The 12,957-nt window shown below is 45.4% G+C and overlaps 2 protein-coding genes across 2 annotated transcripts in view; one reads left to right on the top strand and one right to left on the bottom strand.

Annotated features, from left to right (window-relative positions):
• The first annotated feature begins 1,806 nt into the window (after window positions 1-1,806).
• LOC111954346 (sodium-dependent glucose transporter 1) lies at window positions 1,807-8,914 on the top strand. Its single transcript, XM_023974010.3, has 4 exons — window positions 1,807-2,743; window positions 4,147-4,315; window positions 4,783-4,899; window positions 5,017-8,914. Exons 1-4 carry the CDS (start codon window positions 2,456-2,458, stop codon window positions 6,432-6,434), a joined length of 1,992 nt encoding a protein of 663 aa, XP_023829778.1. The 5' UTR covers window positions 1,807-2,455; the 3' UTR covers window positions 6,435-8,914.
• Window positions 8,915-8,945: 31 nt separating this feature from the next.
• LOC111954145 (DNA polymerase zeta catalytic subunit) overlaps window positions 8,946-12,957 on the bottom strand; it is a 160,210-nt gene continuing 156,198 nt past the window's right edge. The window contains 4 exon segments of the mRNA XM_023973645.3: window positions 8,946-10,128; window positions 10,647-10,862; window positions 11,855-12,101; window positions 12,745-12,935. Of these exon segments, the coding sequence (XP_023829413.1) occupies window positions 9,982-10,128; window positions 10,647-10,862; window positions 11,855-12,101; window positions 12,745-12,935 (801 nt within the window). The 3' untranslated portion in view covers window positions 8,946-9,981.

Below are 12,957 nucleotides of genomic sequence, written 5' to 3'. Positions count from 1 at the left end.
AGAGACCTGGCAGTGTGGTGCCAGGACCSCAACCTCTCAACGTGAGCAAGACAAAGGAGCTGATCGTGGACTACAAGAAAAGGAGGGCCGAACACGCCCCCGTTTCACATCGACGGGGCTGTAGTAGAGTGGGTCGAGAGTTTCAAGTTCCTTCGTGTCCACATCACCAACAAACTATTATGGTCCAAACACACTAAGACAGTTGCGAAAAGGGCACGACAACACCTTTTCCCCCTCAGGAGACTGAAAAGATTTGGCATGAGTCCCRAGATTCTCTAAAAGTTATACAGCTGCACCATCGAGAGCATTCTGACTGGTTGCATCACCACCTGGTATGGCAACTGCTCGGCATCCGACCCTAAGGCGCTACAGAGGGTATTGCGTACGGCCCAGTACATCACTGGGACCAAGCTTCCTGCCATCCAGGACCTATATACTAGGCGGTGTCAGAGGAAGGTCCAAGAAATGGTCAAAGACTCCAGTCACCCAAGTCATGGACTGTTCTCTCTGCTACCGCACGGCAAGCAGTCGGTACATGAGCGCCAAGTTTAGGTCCAAAAGGCTCCTTAACAGCTTCTACCCCTAAGCCATAAGACTGCTGAACAATTCATCAAATGGCCACCCGGAGTGATCCCCCTATTGCATTGACCCCCCCCCTTTTTGTTTTTATACTGCTGCTACTCGCTGTTTATTATCTATGCAGTCACTTTACCGCTACCAACGTGTACAAATTACCTCGGCCACTGACTCGGTACCTGTACCCCATGTATATTGCCTCSTTATTGTTATTTTGTGTTACTTGTATACATTTTTTTTCCTTTAGTTTATTTAATATATGTTTTCTTAACTCTATTTTCTTAACTGCATTGTTGGTTAAGTGCTTGTAAGTAAGCATTTCACGGTATTCTGCACATGTGACAAATACAATTTGTATAGAAGGCCAATCTTCAGAAGATGTGAAGACATTTTCAGTAAATGTAGACATTCTTACAAGTATAATTACCTTTTCTTGCATGTAAAGCACAAAAGCAAAAATATTCGTAAGTAAAACGTCACATTTTTATTATGACCTCTAGAGGTCACTGTTTCCAACGACAATTTAAATCATACTACTACTTCCTATACGCTGACGCTTCAGCTGAGCCTATCATCCATGGAACCACATCGTAGTAGTAAAGATTTTTATAACTAAACCAAGATAGACAACAGCCTGTCGTTTCCAATGGAAACAAATTAGTCATAGTGGGCAGAACCAGCAAGGAGGTGGGCAGAGCCAAGCACGAGCTAGCGAGATCCCATTGGCGCGTTCTAGCAGATATCTGCATATTTCCGTTAGGGAACGCCTCCTCTGAAGTGCGCGTGTGCTCGATTCACCATTGCACTCCTAAACAACGCGATTTTTTTTTGTTTTGGAAAGGGTAAAGTCTACAAAACTTTGTTCACTCTGCTCATAACATATTATAGTTTTGGGAACAGAAAACTGTATTGAGATCAAATGTTTCATCGATGAGAAAATGTGCAGAATGTCAGCCAAAATCCATCTCGTTCCATCTTCTCCTACTGCCGGCCAGTGGGCTTCCTCTCACTACCACATTTGGTAATGAAAGGAAACGCTAAGCGGATGCTTCCATTTATACATCCGGTGGGATATCTGTCTCACTTGTGGTATTAGGCTTTTGCCGCGTTCACATACTAGCCGAAAAACTAGGAAACTCGTCAAATTCGTTATACACGCGGCACGTGTATAACTACAACCAGTTACCAAGTCAGAAATGAACGAGTTTCCTAGTTCCGGCTAGCACCTGAACGCGGCATATTATCTGCAGCCACCATTCTCCCGGATGACAGAATTAACCGAAGGAATATCTCGACCTCGCCAACTTGTAGTCCTAAAAAACGGAAATGAGTTACCTCTGGTTCGTTCAGCCATTCCTATGTGGAAAATGAATGAGGAAAGAATATGGTTTTGGGGTAAAAGGCAGAAAATAAAGAAGGAGGTTAGCACAGGCTTAGGAGATCCTATACGTTTTGTTCTATGAGATAATATCAGTCAGTTAATATGACCTTTAAAAATTATTGTAACGACCCTGGGTTAAGACTTTTATGTGCTTTTTTTCTTTTTCATAAACGCTTAAAAATGCACAAAAAGTGACGTTAGCTGAACAAAACGAATAAGATATCCGAAGCCTGCGTTTACCACATACCTTATTCTCGGCATTTATCCAAAAACTCCATTCATTTTGTACAACGAACCATGGCGGAGTTAGTGCATACAAAAAGACGCCATTACTATTTATCTCTATAACAGAGTAGGATATCAGAACGTGTTGTTCACTGAAGGCGCACCCGGTCAGTGCGCGTAGTTTATTTACCAACTGCGCTGGCGCAAACTTGTCAACATTGCCAACCAGCAGGATTCAAACAAAGACGTTAGCCATAATTTGACAGCTCGACCATGTCTGCCTCGGCCGCCAGAGATCCTGTTGTGAAAAAGAAGCATGTTCGTTTCGCTAGAATGGAGGAGGATGATGATAACGATGACCAAGAGGAAGATACTCTGTTTGACAAGAGGAAAGACACGAGACGAGGGCTTAAGAGTGTAATGAAAGGGAGGAAGAGAAGTTCGAATTCAGAGTTCGATGATGAGGTTGAAATCATCGATAGAGGTGGCAGGGCCAGCGGTACTGGAGGCTGCAGCAGCTGGATGATCACCTTAGCGCTCTGTGCGTCATTCCTCGGCCTGGTAATGATGAATGCTTTTTATTAGGCTAGTAGGCCAGCCCAAGGGACTGAATTGTAACCATTCTGTCATCATATGTACCTTTTATATCTGAGAATTGAATAGGGTCTCTGGTTTTATTGCATAGTTTGTTTTACATGGACATTATTGTTCTGGTTGTTTCCCTATCCCCATATCTTCACTAAAACTAAAATACAGGTTTTCTGTACGTGTTTTAAAGCTTCATCTAATTTTACATGAGTCTCACATGGTCAGTAACTATTCCCATTCGATAACATCTAGCATTTCCAAGATTCATTCATTAGTTCATTAGTTATGTGATTGTGGTTGTTTTAGTGGCATTTAAGACAATGGTTACTTTCTTATTCTCAGGTAAAATGAGCGTTGTTAGGGATATATTCTGAATGAGCCGGATTTGCATTTCATGGCAGTAAAACTAGCTCTTCAACTTAAGAACAGGTTTAAAAAGATCCGCCCCCCTGTTTTCAAATTTTCGCCTAAAATGACATACCCAAATCTAACTGCCTGTAGCTCTGGACCTGAAGCAAGGATATGCATATTATTGATACCATTTGAAAGGAAACACTTTGAAGTTTGTGAAAATGTGAAATGAATGTAGGAGAATYTAACACATTAGATCTGGTAAAAGATAATACAAAGACATTTTTGTATTTTTTTGTAACATCTTTGAAATGCAAGAGAAAGGCCATAATGTATTATTCCAGCCCAGGCGCAATTTAAATTTTGGCCACTATATGGCAGCAGTGTATGTGCAAAGTTTTAGACTGATCCAATGAACCATTGCATTTCTGTTCAAAATGTTGTATCAAGACTGCCCAAATGTGCCTACTTGGTTTACTAATATATTTTCAAGTTCATAACTGTGCATTATCCTCACACAATAGCATGGTATTTTGCACTGTAATAGCTACTGTAAATTGGACAGTGCAGTTAAATTAACAATAATTTAAGCTTTCTGCCAATATCAGATATGTCTATGTTCTGGGATTTTTTTTTGTTACTTACAACCTCATGCTAATCGCATTAGCCTACGTTAGCTCAACCGTCCTGCGGGGGACCCACCAATCCTGTAGAGGTTTTAATTAAGCTTTTACTTTCTGGCACCTGTCAAACGGTACAATTTTGAATAACTGCCGTCTTCCCGAAAGGGAAATGAAAACCCAAAATGTCACACTTTATATTATTTACCATTGGCTGCCACAAATAAAGTTCAAAATACCCTTAGAATATTACTGTATGTATCCTAGAAAAATGTATCCTAGAAAATGATGATGGCCCTAGATGATACCACTGTTTGCCTAAGAACTCTGAGAAAGTTCAGAGATATGCGCTTACTTATACTTGCCTGTAGTACAGTGTACTCGTTTATTATTTATGTGTTCCAGGGGATGAGTATCTCTGTCTTAGGCCCCACCTTTCAAGACCTTGCCATCAACGTCAACCAGGACATCAGCAACATCTCCTACATCTTCGTAGGGCGCTCGATGGGCTATATAGGCGGCTCTGTGTTGTCCGGGATTCTCTTTGACTGTATGAACAGCCATCTGCTGCTGGGTATGTCTAACAGACTCAAATATACCTAGACTTCACTAAAATACAAATACATGGTGTCCATTGGCTCTGAAAAACATTCGATTTAACCTCTAAGATATTATTGTGGTCCTGTGTGGCTATGAGTTCGTAGAGCATGGCGTTAGCAATGCCAGGATCATACGTTTGATTCCTGCCCGGGCCACCCATACGAAATATGTATACATGCATGATTGTAAGTCGCTTTGGATAAAACTGTCTGCTAAATGGCATTTATTATTATTAGTATTAGTATTATTATATTAGTATACAGTATGCATTTGTTGTTGTTATTATTATATTAGTATACAGTATGCACAGTGAATGCATCACCTTTGCTTGTCAAAGAATGACAATGGTTGTTTTTGTGGGTGATCATGACTTTTATACAGTGCATGGTGCATGCTGGTTGAATACACCCCACTCCTCCTAACACTGTATCTTCTCCACAGGCCTCTCCATGCTGGTCACAGCGTTTGGGATGTTTGCCATCCCTTTCTCTAAGACGGCACTTCTCCTCACTGCTCTGATGTCCAGTATTGGAGTTTCCATGGGCTTTCTAGATACAGGTGCAGTTAATCTCACAGTCTTTATCTTTAAGATAGTAAATAAGTCTCTACTGCACACAGTACCAGAAGTGGTTGTCAGTGAATGTATCTGATGCTGTTTACTGTCCTCTCTGGTAGGTGGTAATGTCCTGATCCTGCAGACGTGGGGGGATCAGGCTGGCCCCCACATGCAGGCCTTGCACTTCAGCTTCGCTGCTGGGGCCTTCGCATCGCCCATCATCGCCAAGCTGCTCTTTGGAACGGACCTGGACGTGGCTACAAACAGCAGCATGGAAGCCCCGGTGGCAAACTCCACCTCCCCATCTGTCACAGACCACGTGCCCCAAACCGTGTCCTCTCCTACGATTATTCGCTTCGTCCACAGTAGCAGCACCCTCAAGTCCATGTGGGCCTACGTTGTGATCGGTGGTTTCATCCTGTTCGTCTCCCTCGTCTTCTTCATCCTTTACGCCCGCCACAGTCCCTCTAGTGGCAGGGCCCAGACCCCCTCAGGGAAACCCCTGGTGTCCAAGCACCACAACGCACTCATCGCTATGCTCTTTGTCTTCTTCTTCTGGTACGTGGGGGCCGAGGTGGCGTACGGCTCCTTTATCTTCACCTATGCTAAGGATTACATTCATATGGACGAGGCCCAGGCAGCAGGGCTCAACTCCCTGTTCTGGGGAACGTTCGCTGCCGGCCGGGGCCTGGCCATCTTCTTTGCGGCCTGCATGCACCCAGGCACCATGATTCTACTGAGCCTGGTGGGCTGCACCCTGTCCTCCCTGTTCCTCACCCTCTTCAACAGTAACAGGGTGGCCCTGTGGGTCTGCACTGGTGTCTACGGTGCCTCCATGTCGACCACTTTCCCCAGTGGGATCTCCTGGGTCGAGCAGTACACCACGGTGACCGGGCGCTCTGCTGCGGTGTTCGTGGTGGGGGCGGCCCTGGGGGAGATGGTGCTGCCCGCCCTAGTGGGCTTCCTACTGGGAAGGATCCATGATCACCCCTTGCTAATGTACCTGGCCCTGGGCACCGCCACCATCACCTCCATCCTCTTCCCCTTCATGTTCTGGCTGGCCTCGTCCCCCAGCGGCCCCAGTAGGACACCTCGCACCAGGAGCCACATGGAGCCTGACGACAGCGAGTACCGCCAAGCCCTGCTGGACTCGGGCGCCAATGACGAYGAAGAGGAGCAGGAGCAGCAGCGGGAACAGAAGCAGGATGACGAGGCCGACCAGTGGAATGATGCCGACTTCGAGGTCATCGAGATGGATGACGCCAGCCTTATGACCTCTCCTAATAAAGCGGCGGTCTCTTCTCCTAGCAAAGCGCTCTCTTTATCTCCTAATAAAGTGTTGTCATCTCCTAACAAAGGGCTTCCACCACCTGATGTTGCTGGGACATCAGGGGACAACCCTGCCACATCTGTCCCCGCTACTCTTCYGTCCCTAGAGCCAACAGTTGAGGCCTCTTTCTCAGACTCTATCTCTCTCCGGGGAGACTCACCCAGACGGAAACTGCTGCGTTCCTTGGACCGGCAGAAGAGAGACTAGGGGCTAGATTCAATCAGATCAAGCATTAACCGGCGATTGCCGACACCCCCATAGCTGGTGTTTTGGTGGTGTAATTGCATTAGAGCTGTCAAATCGGAGCTGCTGCTCTTGTGGTCATTGTCACGAAGCCATACCCGTCCCACTCATGTTAGAAGTTCAGAATGAGAAAGTGTAGATTATATAGAAATAATGACGCTCAAATTTAAAATCATTAAACAAAATGAGGATTTCTATCAGCCTTATCGAAGTGTAGATTTATATCTCACATTCCACTAAACAATTTATATACAGGCTGCATGGGATTTCTCTTAATGCGACTACGTGCAGCCAATGGCAATATCCGCTTTAGGTATAATGCCGGGAGCCACTTGTGGATTTGACAGCTCTAATGCAGTTCCACCTCTTGACACTCTGCCTGGGAGCCCGGGATTCAATCGGATTAACAGTAAGGCCAGGATTCAATCCTAAAGCCAGGATTGCATCCGATCGTGCTTTGTCTGCAATGTACCTTTTTAAAGGCAATTTTCTCGCGTTCACATAGACCACATTTACAGTCAATGCTGCATATGTCGGCTCAATCGGAAATTACCTTTAAATTGTGCATTGTCACGAAGTGCGATCGGAATGAATACCGGCCTAAGGGCTCTAGTCTGTGAAATGCGCCGTTACTCCAAGTGCTTTAAAGACATTACTGTATTCTAGAAGAGCCATGGCTCTCTTCAGAGAAACTTGTTGATGTCTGATTGTCAGTGACTGTAATTTGACCGGTTTAGTTTAACACACATGTAAACGTTTGATACTACAGATTTACAGTGCAATATAATTTACCCCACTCCTACACAGCTTATGTCTACTACATCATTTGAAGCTGTATGCTGTGGTGGAAATTGAATGTGTTTAAACATTAAGACCCCTTGCCACTGTTGCTGGTAATGAATTATAACAGGTACATTGGGGATTTCACAGTAGTGCAACACTAAACCTTTTCTCCTTTAGATATCCTAAAGACGTCATTTTCTTTGTCATATMTATATTTAGTCATATTTGAATTATCAGCAGTTAAAGATAGGAATTTTGCCACCAATGTGGCCTGATTTATGAATCATTTGTTTTTGTCAGACCTTTGTTTGAACATATGTCGCGTTCACGTGCTAGTTGGAACTAGGAAACTCAAAAATGTTAGACTTGCTAACTCGTTGTAGAATGATGTTCCCGAGTTTCCCACTTGGAAAGTATCAGAATCAAGCCACTGGGCAAAGATGTAAAATCAAATAAAATGTTATTAGTCACATGCGCCGAATACAATAAGTGTAGACCTTACAGTGAAATGCTTACTTACGAGCCCCTAACCAACAATGCAGTTTAATTGGACGTTCAGGAGTCTTATGGCTTGGGGGTAGAAGCTGTTTAGAAGCCTCTTGGACCTAGACTTGGCGCTCCGGTACCGCTTGCCGTGCGCAAGCAGAGAGAACAGTCTAGGACTAGGGTGGCTGGAGTCTTTGACAATTTTTAGGGCCTTCCTCTAACACTGCCTGGTATAGAGGTCCTGGATTGCAGGAAGCTTGGCCCCAGTGATGAACAGGGCCGTACGCCCCAACCTCTGTAGTGCCTTGCGGTCGGAGGCCGAGCAGTTGCCATACCAGGCAGTGATGCAACCCATCAGGATGCTCTCGATGGTGCAGCTGTAGAACCTTTTGAGGATATGAGGACCCATGCCAAATCTTTTGTCTCCTGAGGGGGAATAGGTTTTGTTGTGCCCGCTTCACGACTGTCTTGGTGTGCTTGGACCATGTTAGTTTGTTGGTGATGTGGACGCCAAGGAACTTGAAGCTCTCAACCTGCTCCACTACAGCCCCGTCGATGTGAATAGGGGTGTGCTCTGTCCTTTTCCTGTAGTCCACAATCCTCCTTTGTCTTGATCACGTTGAGGGAGAGGTTGTTGTCCTGGCACCACACGGCCAGGTCTCTGACCTCCTCCCTATAGGCTGTCTCGTCGTTGTCGGTGATCAGGCCTACCACTGTTGTGTCATCGGCAAACTTAATGGTGTTGGGGCCGTGCAGTCATGAGTGAACAGGGAGTACAGGAGCGGACTAAGCACCCGAGGGGCCCCTGTGTTGATGATCAGCGTGGCGGATGTGTTGTTACCTACCCTCACCACCTGGGGGCGGCCAATATCTCATCCACATAGGTTCAACAGAATTTAATAAAAATTACGTGGAAATGTTGATTCAACCAGTGTATGCCCAGTGGGAACCACTACACAAATAAGTTACGCTCATTTTAACTGAGAGGTTCCGAGTTTCCTATAGCACATGAACACGGCATAAGTCTTTATTCCTCACTTTTTTTGTAAAAAAATTGATATAAGTCTTGTGCTGTGATGAATTGATTGTCTAGTAATCTGTAGTTTTTCCATTCAGATGTGATCTTTGTTAAAGTTGATCACGTTTTGAATTTTTCTATTAAAACAAATCAAAACCATGAAAAATACTAAAACAAAGACTAGAGAATTTAATACATTGAGTTTTATTATATCAATCTTCAACCTCCACCCACAGCAATGTCCATTAAAAACAAAGCAAGAAACACTTCCTTCATATTTTTTTGTACATTTACATTTATACAAATACACAGATCCTGTGTATAGTTGTTTGGGAAATAATATAATCCATCTTGACATGGGTAGATGGCATATGCTGTTTTAACACGGAGAAAGCATTAGAAATGTGTACAAAACAAATATGCACAAGGAAATAATATATACTCTTGCCATAAATTATCAAAATACAGTATTGCAACAGTCCCAGAAGTAAAAACTGAAATGAATACTCCCCATCCTCTTTTGATAGGCATTAGTGCCTCAGAGTATAATGATAATATGCTTTTTCATAACTGACAAATACAAATTGAGGCTAAAAGAAACAAATGGCACACAAACAGAATGCATAAAAACTAGTTGATTTGTTTTCATTTTTTAATGCTGATGCACAGATAATTCAAATGGGCACTTTACAAGAACTATTTACCAAAGATTGTATTTGATATAAAAAGGGAAATGTAGTTAAACAGTGTTTTCTTTAGTCAACCTTTGCGTCGTAAGGAGCTCCTTAGAAATACTGTTCAGACTTTTTAAGTCTTGCATTTACAAATTGCTACAGCGCCTACAAAATAAAACGGTAGGGTCCTCTCCGGTCAGAGTTAATGCCATCTTTATGATACAGAAGAGACCATCTCCATCCATCTGAAGAAAAAAAACATCAGCTTCAATCACAACCAACCAATAGCAGCTAATGAAGACACAGTGAGCGAGGGAGAATGAGCCCTTGAAAACCACTCCCTCGTCTCCTTCAGGAGGCCCAAACCCAGCCAGTCTGCACTTAGAGCAGAAATACTTGTATAACAAATAACAACGGGACAACATGAAAACCCAACGGGGTTCAATCAAAGCACCATTTAAAAAGGAAAAGACAGGGAAACAGCTGGATGAGACAGCGTTGGTTTAGCACCAGAGTAACTGCTGCACAGGGCAGTGGGCCACGGGGCCGTTCAGAATCCGAACTGCTCCAGGAGCTGTCGGAGGTAGGGGGCCTTGGTGAGCTGTCTGTTGACCCGGGACAGCTTGTAGAGCACAGGACAGTCCAGAGACACACACGGAACCTGGCGCTCCGCACTGCCGCTGCAGTTCCGACAGATCTGGACCAAATGGAAAACAGGTTGGTTGGTTAATGGAGTTTAAACACTGATGAATCTTTATAGCTTCTGCTCTAGCTACAGAACCTCACCAACCAGTTGGAGTGAACTATCCCTCTAATATTACATGATGACAGGGCTAAAAATACAACTCTAAGCTTAGCTCGATTTCCATCTCGCTGTACTCTGACTCTCTAAACTCAAATGCAGACAGTGCTTGGAGACTACTCAGCATCGGCTTGTGGTACACTACATGACCAAAAGTATGTGGACACTTGCTCGTTGAACATCTGCTAGAGCAGAAATGTGACGAACTGACTTGTTGAAAAGGTGACATCCTATGATGGTGCCACGTTGAAAGTCACTGAGCTCTTCAGTGAGGCCATTCTACTGCCAATGTTTGTTTATGGAGATTGCATGGCGGTGGGTTTGATTTTATAAACCTGTCAGCAGGGGTGTCCACATACTTTTGTATATATAGTGTAGCTTGCCAATGATGTCCTTCCCCCCCAACCTTTCACCTTTAGCAGCTGGTCCTGCTGGCTCTCCCAAAGCCGCATGTCCTGGTAGAGTGTGACGGCCACGCGTTGGGGCTCGGCCCGGCAGCTGGCACACACCCCTAGCTGGGTGAGCTCGTCACACACAGGACAGTGCAGCGTGGTGAAGTACTGGGAGATAGTCCCCTTCCTCCCCACTTCCTCCCCTCTGGCCACCATGGAGCATGACGCCTTCTGGACCTGAAGACAGAGGACATGTTTAGAGCCATGGACTAGGGTAGATTTGTGGTGATAAATACGTWAAAAAAAAAATCAAGACTGTAATTCACTATTTGACAGGTCAGACTATTTTTGCCTCTAAAACTGGTGTCAAACTCACTTCATGGAGGGCCTCGTGTCTGCAGGTTTGTTTTTTTCCCTTTCAATTAAGACCTACACAATAAGATGAGGGGAGTTCTTTGACGAATTAAGGTCACCAATTAGTAATCAATTACCAGGGAGGAGCGAAAACCCGCAGACACACGGCCCTCCACGGAATGTGTTTTGACACGTGCTCTAAAAAACTCCAGTCCTTCAGACCGTACACATGTTTGTCGTTAGCCTGCTTCAGACTGAAGGGCAAGGAGGCTTGGCTCTTTTTAGACCAGCATTTCTCAACTCCAGTCCTGCAGTACCTCCAACGGTACACGTTTTTGGACAAACGCACCTGATTCAACTCACCCAGGTCTCGATGATTAGTTGACAAGTGGAATCAGGTGAGTTTGTCCGGAGCTACAACAAAAACGAGGTACTGCAGGACTGGAGTTGAGAAACACGGGTCTAAAAAGAGTCAAGCCTCCTTGCCCTTCAGTCTGAAGCAGGCTAACGAGACAACAGTATGAAATCTGCATGTCCTTTACACAACTCGCCACTAGATGGAATCATTGGCATTTCAAAAGGGCATGCCTAACAATGACTTGGGTACGAGATTGGATATTTGTCTCATTTGATTCCCGACATGTAGCCCTTTTTTCTTTTGTTCTCTGTCTGCACGACAGTCCGGACAAAGCTTTCAAAAGCACCACCGCTGCTTCAGTGGTCTGTGTGTGTGTCATCAAACGTCTATTCTCTCCTGCATGGATCTATCATCAGTTTGATGAATCCCAGTAACTAACTAGAAGAGCTGGGAGACCAGAGGGTCCACATTTTAAGGGTCCGACAACCCCCCCCCCCCCCCCCTTTCATAGCCTCACCCTGGGGAGCTCCTGGTACCAGCTGAGCACGTCCACGCCGATGAGCTGGAAGATGCGCCGCAGCGGGGGCAGGATCTGCTTGGTGATGTAGTAGGTGGCGTTGAGGCGCAGGCCCGGGTCCTGCAGCACCTCCAGGGGCCGCCGCACCAGCTGGATGAGGGGCACGCCGGGCGTCCCGTACACGATCACGTAGGGCACCCGCTCGCCCACCCGTGGCTCCAGGCGCCGGTCATAAGCCATCATACGCCTGGGGGGGGGGGATTTGGGGGTGGCAGGACACAGCATTGGAATGGCTGTTTCATTATAATCTAGCACCCCAAATATGTGCAGTGGTATAGGACCACACATACATACAGTACTCAGATTTAATTTGATTAATTTATCACAATTGTTGTTTTTTAAACCAAAGTACAAATATCTGAATAAAATATGATGCATTTGKTCCTTGTTTTTGTACTGCAGTAGTACTACTGACTATAATAAATTGTAATACATTTCCTGAATCACACAGAATATTTTCCCCCTTTAACCATGTCTCTGAAATCAGGTTTTGCCACCCATTATGGGCTGGGTTGCTAGGCAACTGTCTCAGGTACAGTACACTGAGCTAGGCCCGTTGTAGTGCAGGCAGACAATGGACATTGTGGGGAATCAGTAAGTGGCTTCACAAAGGGCACACAGCCAGACGAGAGGGGAGGAAGGTCTCACACACACACTTCAACAAGCCACTCCACAGAAACACACTAGTTAGACATGCAATGACATTTAGGCACTGCCATATTGTCCACACACAAGATCTCTCAAAGATGCTACTGTCAATTCAACACTCCGTCGTGTCATAAACACACAGTAGGACGACACTCCCCTCAGGCGGCGTGTTGTTGGTGTACCTGGTGAGCTCCAGAGCAGGGACGCAGGCCCCCGGCCGGTAGGAGCTGCTGCCCCTGTACTCCTTAGCGAAGGTCAGGTCCTGCATGCTGGCCTTGGCCTCCAGCACCTTCACACACTGACGCTGCACAAACTGCTTCACCTGGCTGATGTCCCGCGTCTCAAACAGCAGCTTGATGGAACGCTCCAAAATCTAGGGAGACGGGGACGGGGAC

Source organism: Salvelinus sp. IW2-2015, linkage group LG28 (assembly GCF_002910315.2).
Source record: "Salvelinus sp. IW2-2015 linkage group LG28, ASM291031v2, whole genome shotgun sequence".
Lineage (NCBI taxonomy): Eukaryota > Metazoa > Chordata > Actinopteri > Salmoniformes > Salmonidae > Salvelinus > Salvelinus sp. IW2-2015.
The sequence above is the reverse complement of the archived record's forward strand: the minus strand, read 5'-3'. Positions and strand labels throughout refer to the sequence as shown.